Raw genomic sequence first — 14,039 nt, forward strand, 5'->3', positions numbered from 1 at the left:
TAATCAGTGTTATTCACTTCACCTGTCAGTGCTCATATATACTACAAGTTGTAGTTGAGTATGAATGGATGAATGATGAATAAAAAATCTGAATTATTCCAACCTTGTAGAAATACATACACACACATATATATATATATATATATATATATATATATATATATATATATATATATATATATATATATATATATATATATGACATGAATTTGGACACTCATCTTCCCTCCTGCTGTTAGTTATAATCGGATGCAATGCGTGTGAGTGCTGGTGCAGCAGTTTGTGTATTAACAGATTAGGGCAGGTTAAAGGATAAAGGACGCAGACGCAGACACACTGGGCTTTCACTGTATATGCTGCCATCAACCATCATCCTTCATTATCCTGTCCTGCCTCTGACATACTTATATACATGAGAAAGTGGGTGCAAATCTACCTGGCTCATGTGATCGTGCAGATCTTTCATGTGCGTAAATGTGCACCTGTATGTGTACAAGTTTGAAAGAAAGAATCAATAAAAAGACAGAATCATGGGGTATGCATCTATTTCAACAAAATATCACTAAACAGCAAAACTGTTCAAAATGTCAGATTTTATTAGAGCTGACAGACTTCTGTAGAGTTCTGCGAGTGCAGTACAGTGTTTCATAGCAGAGCTTTGAGCATCATCTACACCATCTTTAACACTTACAATGCATTTAATTCCATGCTGAATGCAAAACCAAAAAGTTACTTAATGACAAGTATGTATGTTTACAACATGCAATTAACACTGAATGAAAAGAAAATATAAAATTGTGGCTTCAGATTTTTAATAACTTATCTCACATGTGATTTTATATATTTTTAATTAAACATTTCCAGCATCAAATAATTTCCTTATCCACATTGCAAGCGAAAATACCACGCAGTCAAAACCTATCAGAACATACTGATTAATCAGCAATGTGGAGATTTTGTGGTGCTCCTCCTCCTCTCTGAATGTAACGGGTGGAGCTTGACCTCTGTGGACCTAATGGGTGGAGTTATATTTAGCAATAAGATTATGGGTGTGGTTGGACCGCCTAGCTCCACCCATTGGCTCTGCAGTGAGCATCCTCTCAAGATTTTAGGCCAATGAAATTTCACTGTGGGCGGGGCTAACCAGTGTGAAGCCAAAGAAATAGAAACCAAGTAACAATGTGTTCTATTGTTTATCAAGGTTGTGACTGATTAGAACAAAATCTTTGTTTTGGAGGAGAAAACTTATCATGTTATGGGTAGTACACAGTGTAAGATTATTAGAAAGGAGTTTACCCTTGTGAAAAAGAAGTACTTTTAGCATATTTTTACTTATCAATGAAATAATATAACAATTTACTTAAGTGCAAGTAGAATTTAATGTTTTCACATATTTAATTTCATGTTATTTACAATTAAATGAAAATGTATTTTAGTTTAAATTTATATTAAATGTGATTAGATGAACTTAAGAGTGCTTTTTTCACCCACGTAAGTAGGACTTAAGTACATATTTATATGTAATTTAATAATCACTTCTGTTGTTGTGCTGTCGAAAGTAAACTAAAATATGCTTTAATGTCATTTCTATTGAAATGTCTGTCATGTATTTAGATATATTTGCAATTACACATTTCTAATGATGAAGTTGCAATTTAGTACATTTAAAAATATTAAATTTAAATGTAATTTCGAATAACACTACAGTTAAAATTATAAAAAAGTACATGTGCTCTAGTATGTTAGTCAACACATCAAAATAAGTGTACTTCTTTAAAGCACAAAAAAAATTAAAGTAACATTTTAATTTGACAAATATAACGTGTACTGAAAAGTGTACTCTCTTTAAGTACACTTAAATGGCCTTTTATTTAATTAATATTATATTACCTGCAAGTACACTTTAAAAAAAAAAAAATGTGCTAAGATTTAGAAGTGCACATTCACTACAATTAAACACACTTCTTTTTCACAAGGGCATTGTTTTGCATGTTTCTGTTAATCCAATTTACAATCATTTACAAACATCCATGTGGAAGCAGTAGAATTACAAAATATATTACTGAATCCTGATAGCCTCTTTTCGGTGTATGATTTTGTAAATGGGAAAAGAATGTAATAGAACTTTCAGTTACAACAACTGCTCGGTCACTCTTAAATATTCAACCATTCATGGTGGAAATTTAAGCACATTGCTAGTCATTTCCCAGGTATAGCTGCACCTGGTTTCTCCTGACAGGAATGAACAGACGTTTACTCACCCCAAGGCTAGCAATATGATATATTTGCCATAAAACATAGGGGTAGAGTGCTGCAGGATTGACAGTGGAATCACTCATCATTCGAGACTTCTCACCAAATTGGGTGAAATATTGATACTGTTCATTTATTTTTGAAGCAACCATTTTAGAGTATTAACGAAGGATACAATGCTTTGAGATGTGTGATTAGGTCATTAAAACGTATATATTTAAATTTATATAAAAAATACCAAAACATGAATTATTTGATTGATTAGTTGTCAGCACTCTTAGCCTCCAACTGGAAAGATTTCAGTGGTCAGATGAATCTGACTCTTTAGCTGGTGGTTGTTCCAGCGGCCCCTTCTTCTGCTGCAGGAGGGGCTACCTCGTTCAGCCACAGGAGATTCAGCACAGGACCTACATACTCCATGATGGTCTCCTTCACTCCTTTCTCAAGCAAGTAGCCCTCGGTTTCAATCTCCACATTCTCCTGTCCAGCAACAGCCTCCATAGACGTCTGGAGGAGGCGCACACTGGCCAACACTGAGCTCTGTAGACAAGATGTGATTGATATGGAAAAATGGGTAGAAGTGGCTTATTAGTACAGGTATATTAGAAGTAAATACACAGGCCTAAGCCAAAATATGCCTAAAGTCATTTATGCTTAAATACTGTGGAAATCTATGCAAAATATGAACTGAAATAAAAAAAACACATTTATTAACAAGAATTTCTGGGTGTTTATTTGTTATATTGTATGTTTAATCCAAAATTATATATATTAATTTAATTAATTACTCACCCTCATGTCATTCCAAACCTGTAAGACTCATCTTCAGGATGCAAATGAAGATCTTTTTAAAGAAATCTGAGAGCTTTCTGTCCTTCCATTGACAGTCCATGCAGCTCCCACTTTCAAGTCCCAGAAAAAGACATCATTAAATTAATCTAGTGTGACTCCAGTGGTTTAGCCTCAATTTAATGAAGTGACGTGAGTGCTTTGTTTGTGCAAAAAAAACATAATTTACCACAAAATATGAATCTCCAACACTACTCATGCGTGTTGTTTTGACTTGAGAGCAGACGTTGCGTGAGTGCACGTTGGAGATTGATATTTGGTAAATTATATGTTTTGTTTTGTTGCGCAAACAAAGCACTCGCGTCTCTTCATAAGAAAAAATGGTGGAAACCACTGGAGTCACATGGATTACATTAATGATGTCTTTACTACCTTTCTGGTGCTTGAAAGTGGTAGTTGCGTAGTCTGTGAATGGAGGGACAGAAAGCTCTTAGATTTCATTAAAAATATCTTAATTTGTGTTCTGAAGATGAACGAAAGTCTTCCAGGTTTGTAACGACGTGAGTGTGACTAATTAATGACAGAATTTTCATTTTTGGGTGAACTAACCCTTTAACCTACCCTATAAGACAAAATGTATTATTTGCTATATGTATTGATTTTTTTTCTTTTCTTTTTTTCTTCTTTTTTTTTTTTGCCAAGCTTATCACAAATGCATTTCAGTTACTGTAATGAATGCACTGCAATGAATTACTCTAAATCTGTAAAGTTCTGAAAACTTTTTCATATCAACTGAGGTGATGTACAGTATGAATTCATGGTAACACTTTACAATAAGGTCCCATTGTTAATAAAAAATACTGCTGTTCATTGTTATGTGATCTCAGTTCCATTAAATGATATTAACAGATAAGTTTTTAATAATGCATTTGTAATTGTTGAAATTAACATTAACTAAGATTAACAAATGCTTCAAGAAGTATTTTTCATTGTTAGTTTATGTTAACTTGTGTAATTAAAAAATGTTAACAAACAGAACCTTATTGTAAAGGTAAATCTACCTTTTGTAGTATACGATAGACTACATGGTACAAGGAACTAAACTTTGAAATGAAATCAGCAAAACCTTGTTGTCCACAAACCAGCTGATCTTAGTTAGGGTAGACAGCATATTTGATTTGATGTGAATGAAAACAAAGTAGTGATCTGTTCAATGCCCATTCAGTGTGTTGCTGTACTTCGTACTTGACACAACACCACTATCAGTTGAATTCATTGTTATGTCTATCCCTCCCTCCCGTCACGTCTGAACGTCTGATGCATATGATACACAAAACTGGAAACATTTCAAGAGTATCGAACTCGTCATTTGATTAGTTGGATTCTACAGGATTTGCAGGAGACGTGTGTGTTGCATTTTTTAAAGGTCCGCCTAGAAACAAACCCATCGTGACGTCAAACCCCCTCATGGAAGAAGAAAGCTGCCGTGTTTGTACAATCATTATCAACTAAACGCTGGATTTTCAAAAGTGTGAAGTTCACGGCATAGACTCGGCATATACGTCCAAGAGTTTTACACACCAGTCTGTTATTGTAGGGACATTGACTTTACATTTTCATGCCCCTAAACATGATGCTGAACAAAACAAATTGTGATTGGTTGTTTTACACGTCAGTCAGATGGCATCTTGGATGGGCCTTGGCCAATGAAAGCTGCTTTGGAGTCCAGACCTTCTGCCGTCAGTCTGAAGGTCTGGCTACGCAAGACTAATCCCTCTCAATTTAATTCAGGTTTAAATAAACATGGTGTCTACCCTGACTAAGGTCCATTGAGTACATTTAAACCTGTGACAATTTACCTGAATCAGAAAGACAGACAGAACTACAGCTCCAATAGTGTTCATCAGACCCATGTAATAGTTAACCAGGGCTTCTCTGCAACCACGAATGAAGATGTTGAGTTCTTCGGTCTCGTGCTCGTAGTTGTAGTGGGCAGTGTTGTTGGTGATTTTGTATTGGATACAGGGTCTGGGAGAACTAGGGTTACAGCAACTGAAGGGCACGCCGTCAACCAAATAACGGCCATCCACATTGCTCCTGATGCGGCTGGAGGATTGAAGAAGAAGAAGAAAATGGAAGAAAAGATTATTTCAAACTGTTACGAGATAGCTCTAAATTTCTGCTCATAAAGTTACCAATAGTTCTCAAAAATATCTTAACTTATCCCAGACAGCAACATAGTGTCGGCCCAGATCCACGTACCAGATGTGTGGCGGATCTGGGCCAACACAATGTTGCTGTCTGGGGAAAATGTTCCTCAGTTGTACTTTATGCTTTTAATTTAATGGTATTTGCACAAAATATTGTTGTATTTATACAGTGCGGTCACATTTAGCGTTTTCACAGGCGAAATTAAATAATTTCAATAGTAATACATGCAATTGGGAATCTCCCTCACAGATTTCGCAGTTCAAGTTGGTCACATGGACTCATCACATTGACCAATAGAAAGCTGCTTGGTTGGAAAGTGACTTCTGTGTGAGTTACATCACTACACTATTGGTGATATGCAATGGACCTTTTTTGCCAACAAATTTCCATATGTGACTGTACATTTACTAACAGACACCATAGTCTTGATAACAAGCGATCAGCCAAGACAGATTGCTGTTTACACCAGGTATTAACATACATCTGAAATGCATTGATAGTGACCACTTGTGGTCAGATTTCGTCAAGTAGATGGTCCTGATTTTGTGACTACATAAAGTTTGGATGCTTTTGGACACTTTGGACAACAATTCTGAATGCCACTGCATTAGAAACAAAATATCAAGCCAGTGGCATCTGCAAACATAGAACTTTTCAGAACTAATTTCACATTTCTGAGCCATTTTGGTCTCTAAGTGATTTTTAGTGGAAGTACAGTATGGAGAACTTGAAGTTTCCCTCAAGTTCACATAGGTGTCCTAAGCACGGGTACGGGTGTCACAGGGCTAGTTTACCCAAAAATGAAAATTCTGTCATCATTTGCTTACCTCCAATTCAATCTAAACCTGTATGCAACTCTTTATTCTAAGAAACACAAAGGAAGATTCTTAGATAATACAAAGAACTGAGGTGCAGTTTTGATTTGGACCCCACTGACTTTCATTAAATGGAGATGAAGATGTGTAAATGATGACAGAACTTTCATTTTTGGGTGAACTACTGTATCCCTTCAATTGATATTTCCTTTGACTCACTCCTTAACTTCCTTAGAGCTGAAATCCAGGTAACGGTTGCTGATCCACTGCACCTCAAACCAATCCTTGTAGTCACTGTTACCACAGCACTGGAACTCCATCTGAAGGCGATCAATGGTCTGCTTCTGGAAGCAGCGGCCAGGGGTATCGGTGTCCTTGTAGAAGCGGATGCCGTTCTTCAAGCCGACTTTCAGCGAGGACTCCAGGCTGCCCTTCATGGCGTAACTCAAGATGACTGAAATCAGCATGAGGGTGGTGAAGAATAACGAGCATCCAAAGTAGGGCTTCATAAGGGTCTTCCATCGTGGGAAACGCCCAGCATCTAGGGCGTCCTGGCAGATTCGACTGGCAAAATAATCAATGCCCATTGAAGCCAGACCCACAATCATCAAGGTGTTGGGCACACAGTGGATGTCTGTGTTGTCCATTACCTAAAGGACAGGAGGATGTTGATGTCAGTCCATTTTGAGCTCAGATTGCATTGCGCTCATTGTATACATTGAGTTTACTTAATCTATGGAGAGTGAGCAATTTTCTAAGAGTAGATCAGTGGTCTCAAACTCAATTCCTGGAAGGCCACAGCCCTGCAAAGTTTACGTCCAACCCTAGCTAATCAAGGCTTTCAGGATCACTATAACCTCCAAATAGGTGAGTTGGAGCTGGTTGGAGCTAAACTCTGCAGGGCTGTGGCCCTTCAGGTGCTGAGTTTGAGACCACTGGGGTAGATAATATGAAACAGAGTAGAATAACCCCTAAAAAGTATTTTCAATACGTTTTGAGAATAAGAGAAAGTTTTCTGTTGACACATTAAAAGCAAATTGTGGCTTTTCCATTGGGACTGACGTAAACCAATTATTAACTCCCTAAGTTTCACCAAAGGATTTTTCATTGAATTTTTTTTCCCCATATATATATATATTTTTTAAATCAGAATTTATTTTTTATAACACATAATATTATCATTCTCATTTTTGGAGTAGTTATTTACTTAACATATAATGAAGAACATTTTTAGTAACCAGACAGTTTGACGGTAGCCATTGACTTCCATAGTAAGAAAAAACTACTATGGAAAATCACTTTTGGGTGAACTATCCCTGTAAGACAGATGTCACTCTTTATCAGCAGGTTGATTATGACCTATCTAGACAGGTGAAGAGCTCATTTGTAAAGGACAGCACCTTAAGCCTATTATGACCGGCTTAGATAATATTTATATTCACTTAGGTTAATCCATGCCAGATATTTCTGAAACGTTTGAGCCCTTAACATAGTTATTTATTTATTTATTCTTTAAGACATTTGCCAATATAGTATATTTTAGTAATGGCCTTGATTTAGTTTATAAAAGTTTATAGAATAACTTCCATAAACTAAATCAAGGCCATTACTAAAAAGCACCTTTGCACAAAAAGTTCATTATTTGCTAAACACTGGATGCATCAATGGGAATTTTGAAATTTAAAATGAATCATTGCATAATGCATTGAATTGGTAGCAAAAAACATCAAGCAAATGAAAATATGAGGGTTATATGGATACCTCTCCCCTCCTTCGAAGCTCAGTCTTTAGGAAGCATCCTAAAGTGAAGGTAACCGCTCCACCCAGAGTTGCCATCCATGAGAGCAGCCACAAACCCTGGGCCAACTTCACCCTTTTCTGAAAAGTGAACTTCATCTTACCCACAACCATTGTGAAAGAGTATTATGATGTAAACTTAAGAAAAAGAGAAGACTGAAAGAGTGTGAAAAAAAAAGTGTGGTCAAAATGTGAACTCTTTGAAAGAAGTCCTGAGAATCAGGCTGCAACTGCTGGAGGTTCAAATGTTACGTGAAAAAAAAAGATAGATTTGTGCAATCCCGTTACTCTTCGTTTGTTAGAATATAAGACCAATTCGATTTCATCCAAACAACGCAGCCGCTATTCTGTATGTCGGTGTCACTTAATCCGTTAGCAAGTGTCAGTCCAGATTTTTGTGTGGTGATCCCCCCGTTGCGATGCTAAAATGAGCCAGATGCCCACTCAGTGGTGAGAGTGGTGCCCTTGCACCTCCATGCCCATGCTTGGGTGAGACACACTGGATTTGGCCAAAGTTAGAGGTCTGGGGCGTCTTACCTGTAATCCATAAACTATCCTATTACAATGGCCCTCTCCAATGGGAAACAAGGCCACTGTCTGCTCAGCAAAGCAAGCCGTGCATCGCTGCATTGCGTCACATGTGTAGAGGATAAAGATGATGAACAACGACAAGGAAGAGATTGGAAGGGCTATGATTGCCAGCCAGGAAGAAAGATGGCAGCCATTGTGTTTAAAGCTGTCTTTGAAGTTGATATTTGTTAGATTTAGACTACATGCAGTGCTGCATTTTGTAGACTTTAGAAATTATTAGGACCAAAGTTCAGACTAGTTCTAGAATGTCTCTTGGTTCAGAAGTGAGTGTAGCCGGCCATGAGAACAGCCATAATCCCTGCACCAACTTGACCCTTCTCAAACAACTCATTGATTTTAAAATTTTGCTCATGTAAATGAAAGGGCAGATCCTGTTCTTGTGTGTAAAGGATTAGTTCACTTCAGAATTTCCTGATAATTTACTCACCACCACGTCATCCAAGATGTTTGTCTTTCTTTCTTCACGAAGAAAAGAAATTAAGGTTTTTGAGGAAAACTTTCTTGAATTTTTCTCCATATAGTGGATTTCAACAGTTACCAACGGGTTGAAGGTCCAAATTGCAGTTTCAGTACAGCTTCAAAGGGCTCTACATGATCCCAGCCAAGGAATAAAGGTCTTACCTAGGAAAACAATGCTTTTTAACCAAAATTGCACATCTTGCACTATAGCTCTGTGATACGCCACAAATTACGTAATCACATTGGAAAGGTCATGCGTGACGTAGGCGGAAGTACCGAGCAAGTGTTTACAAAGTGAACATGCAAAGACTAAGTCAAACGCCCTTTACAAAAAAAGGTAAAACAACGATATCGGACGATTTTGAAGTTGGAGTTTTTCGCTCTACCGCGGTACTTCCACCTACGTCACGTCTCACGTGTGACCTTTCCAACGTGATTACGTAATGGTGGCGCATTGCAGAGCTAGTGCAAGATGAGCATTTGTGGTTAAAAAGTATATAATTTTTTTTTTTTTGCAGAATATGACCGATCATTTTGCTAGATAAGACCCTTATTCCTCATCTGGTATCATATAGAGCCTTTTGAAGTTGCAATGAAACTGCAATATGGACATAATTGACACATTAAAGTTCTGCTCTGCCTAACCCATGTGTGGGAAGGATGGCAGGACGTTATGCATCAATGAACTTCACTTCCCTTTAAAAAATAAAAATAAAGGATTCAAAAACTTTTATGAGAACATTAGGAACGTTTTTTACAATAAAAATATTTCAATCATGACAACTCTAGGAACAGTTTTGGCTTGTTATTGAATAGCCTATGGCAATGTTAAAATTGAATTTACCTTGGCATAGTTAAATAACAAGAGTTCAGTACATGGAAATGACATACAGTGAGTCTCAAACTCAAACATTGTTTCCTCCTTCTTATATAAATCTCATTTGTTTAAAAGACCTCAGAAGAACAGGTGAATCTCAACATAACACCGACTGTTACGTAACAGTCGGGATCATTAATATGTACGCCCCCAATATTTGCATATGCCAGCTCATGTTCAAGGCATTAGACAAGGGCAGGACGTCTGGATCTGTGCACAGCTGAATCATCAGGCTAGGTAAGCAAGCAAGAACAATAGCGAAAAATGCAGATGGAGCAATAATAGCTGTTCATGATCCATGATATCATGATATTTTTAGTGATATTTGTAAACTGTCTTTCTAAATGTTTCGTTAGCATGTTGCTAATGTACTGTTAAATGTGGTTAAAGTTACCATTGTTTATTACCATATTCACGGAGACAAGAGAGCCGTCGTTATTTTCATTATTAAACACTTACAGTCTGTATAATTCATAAACACAACTTCATTCTTTATAAATCTCTCCAACAATGTAGCATTAGCCGTTAGCCATGGAGCACTATCAAACCCACATAGCAAATGTTTTCTGGCCCAGCTCTGGGCCACACGATCACGTTTCCCTCGGCCCAAGTACCGCAAAGAATGATGGCCCTGAAGTGGCCCAGAACTGGATTAAAGACAGGGGTCACACATGGGCCATAACCTGCCCGAATATCAGCCAGTTAATCACCCTTAACTGGCCCTGAAGTGGGCCAATACAGGTTTTATTATTGGTACCAATTCTCAGCCATATGTTAACCATATCACCACCACCCTTTAACCAGAAACCCCAAAAATGAGCCATAACCTAGCCTAATCTTACCCAAACCATGTGAACAAATGAGTCACAAGAAAATTCAATTCTCAAAATTAGTTTATTTAACAATATTGCACAAGCCAATAATAATAATAATAATAATAATAACCACATTCAGAATTGTGTAACTGTGTGAAGGCTATTTTATTTAGTACAATCAAAGCATATCATATTACCACCTCATGAATATATGAATGACTCTAGCACTGAAATGTAAAGATATTATAATGTAATTTTACTCTCAACAAATATAGAGCAAATTAAAAAAAAAAAAAAATACTTAAAACAAATTTACACATCAGAATGTTTGTATGTGTGAGGGAGAACGTGATCCTATTTAGGACTGTCCTCAGGAAGTGAAGTACAGCTCTGCAGCCCCTCATTTCTCCACAAGTGCTCTCTCCTTATTCCAGCAGACTATTAGTCTTGTCCCTGACAGCAACATAGTGTCGGGCCAGATGCGGCCCACATCTGGTCCACGTGTAAACCACATGTACCAAATGTTGGCCGGATCTGGGCCACACTATGTTACTGTCTGGGGTGGTGTCAGACAATTTTTTCCTCACAGCAGCTAAAAGACAAAATAATAATACAAAATTAATAAATACATATACAAACATTCATCCATCTACTGTAAATAAATGTAGGTAACAAATGAAAAATAAGGTTGCTTTGGTGTTTTTTGACAGGAAATGATTGCCAATAATATGGCACTATTGAATGACTAACTGGCTTGTCAGAGTTTGACAACAGTATTATGACAAATAAGACCATTTTAGCAAACAAAAACCTTAAAAATGTTGAGATATGGAAACTGTGGTGTAAACAGAGTAACCAATAATGTAATACTGTAATAATGTAACGCATTCAAAGCATAACATCTTATTTCCACCTCAAAAAAAGTGCATTTAATTTCAAAATGTACTGGTCTGTCTTAAACAGTTACTTATTGCATAGGTTAATGTAAACTAACAATGACCTCCTACAAATACCAAAAACATGTCTTTGTTTATGTGACACAATGATTATTCCAGATTTGATTCTACATGACTGATGCAAAATGCTTACGAAATAACAAATTGCTTTCTTATTGTTTTAAGAATGTCTACTAGCTAAAACAAAAATATCAGACATAGACCTATCCTGATTATCAAAGTCAGAGATTAGATTTAGATATAATTAAATCTGATTGTACAACCTTTGAATCACTTTCAGTTAAAAAAGTCAATTACTGTTGCTGATTTTGCTGTGCTTTTTTAACAACAGTGGGCTACATTGTTCCGCACACTGGACAGGAAGCACCGCGCCTCGGACATCCCGCAGGCCGGTCTATCTCACCCCGGTCGCGTCAATCCTCATATCTGGGTTCTCAAGTTCAAGGGGCAGTGAATCAGCTTTTTGGCCCACGGTTGGCTGACATGATGCATGCCAGTGCCGGCAACACGCCAGCAGTGCCATTATGAGGCCATTATGAGGCCACATTTGGGCCAAGTCTGTTTGCTATGTGGGAACTCATTCAGAATCAAATGTAAACATCCAAATAAATACTATACTCACATAATCCAATGTATGCATGCAGCATGCATGACGAACATCTTGTAAAGATCCATTTTGAGGGTTATATTAGCTGTGTGAACTTTGTTTATGCAATGATAGAGTCGAGAGCTCGGGGGAGCAGGGAGCGCGAGATTTAAAGGGGCTGCAGCCTGAATCGGCGCATAGTTAATGATGCCCCAAAATAGGCAGTTAAAAAAATGAATTAAAAAAAAATCTATGGGGTATTTTGAGCTGAAACTTCACAGACACATTCAGGGGACACCTTAGACTTATATTACATCTTGTAAAAAAACGTTCGATGGCACCTTTAATGTAATCAGTCTTGGCAGAATAGATCTGCTATGCTGCTGTTGATTATTGTTGCTGCTGCTGCAGAGCAAGTATAGACTTGCTACTGATAACAGATACACAGACATGCTGCTGTGAGCATATAAGATATTCTGCTGCTGGATAAATAGACATACACAAATTCTATAGCAGATCTAGACAGGTGGAGCTGGGGGAGGTGGAGGCTTTCGGAGAAACCCTTGATGCTTACAGCAAACGATGAACCAGACTATTTAAATTTTGAGCAAGCAATCTCACTGGCTGTAGGATCATCAGAGGCCAATCAGCTTGTGTCATGTGGTAACGATATGATTGCTTGCAGATTGCATGTAAAGGACCTATCAGCCTGTGATCTCTAGAGTTTCATGACTGAACTAGATATATAGTTGAAACACCCTGGACAGGGGGCCAGTACATCGCAGGGATCACACACCACACACACTCACATTCACACCTACAGGCAATTTTAGTCTCTCCAATTCACCTATCCTGCATGTGTTTGTTCTGTGGGGGGGGAACCAGAGGACCCGGAGGAAGTACACACTGACACGGCGAGAAAACATGCAAACTGTGAGCACAGCCGGGAATCGAACCGGGGACCTTCTTACAGTGAGGTGACAGTGCTACCCATTAAGCCATAAACTAACAGTGAACAATACTTATAAAGGTGCCAAAGAACATGTTTTTAAAAAGAAAGATTTAAGAAATATAAGTCTAAGGTGTCCCCTGAATGTGTCTGGGAAGTTTCAGCTCAAAATACCCCATAGTTTTTTTTTTATTAATTTTTTTAACTGCCTATTTTGGGGTATCGTTATAAATGCGCCGATTCAGGGTGTGCGGCCCCTTTATTTCTCGTGCTCCACACCCCAAGAGCTTGCGCTTGCCTTAAACAACATAAAAAAAGTTCACACAGCTAATATAACCCTCAAAATGGATCTTTACAAAGTGTTCGTCATGCAACATGTCTAATCGCGTAAGTACAGTATTTATTTGGATGTTTACATTTGATTCTGAATGAGTTTGATGGTGCTCCGTGGCTAAAGCTAACATTACACACTGTTGGAGAGATTTATAAAGAATGAAGTTGTGTTTATGAATTATACAGACTGCAAGTGTTTAATAATGAAAATAACGACAGTCTTGTCTACGTGAATACAGTAAGAAACTATGGTAACTTTAACCACATTTAACAGTACATTAGCAACATGCTAACAAAACATTTAGAAAGACAATTTACAAACACCACTAAAAATATTATGTTATCATGGATCATGTTAGTTATTATCGCTCCATCTGCCATTTTTCACTGTTGTCCTTGCTTGCTTACCTAGTCTGATGATTCAGCTGTGCACAGATCCAGACGTTAATACTGGCTGCCCTTGTGTAATGCCTTGAACATGGGCTGGCATATGCAAATATTGGGGGCGTACATATTAATGATCCCGACTGTTATGTAACAGTCATGGTTATGTTGAGAAACTACTATTCTTTGGAGGTCTTTTAAACAAATTAAATTTATATAAGAAG

At 37.5% G+C, this 14,039-nt stretch overlaps 1 protein-coding gene across 1 annotated transcript; it reads right to left on the reverse strand.

Moving 5' to 3' along the window:
- Positions 1–574: 574 nt before the first annotated feature.
- On the reverse strand, positions 575–8,364 carry rom1a (retinal outer segment membrane protein 1a). The gene is made up of 4 exons (XM_048189681.1): positions 7,830–8,364; positions 6,288–6,718; positions 4,902–5,148; positions 575–2,793 (listed from the first exon to the last, which is right to left on the reverse strand). Exons 1-4 carry the CDS (start codon positions 7,977–7,979, stop codon positions 2,578–2,580), a joined length of 1,044 nt encoding a protein of 347 aa, XP_048045638.1. The 5' UTR covers positions 7,980–8,364; the 3' UTR covers positions 575–2,577.
- Positions 8,365–14,039: the final 5,675 nt, after the last annotated feature.

The sequence above is a fragment of the Megalobrama amblycephala genome, linkage group LG4 (assembly GCF_018812025.1).
Source record: "Megalobrama amblycephala isolate DHTTF-2021 linkage group LG4, ASM1881202v1, whole genome shotgun sequence".
NCBI classification, from domain to species: Eukaryota; Metazoa; Chordata; class Actinopteri; order Cypriniformes; family Xenocyprididae; genus Megalobrama; species Megalobrama amblycephala.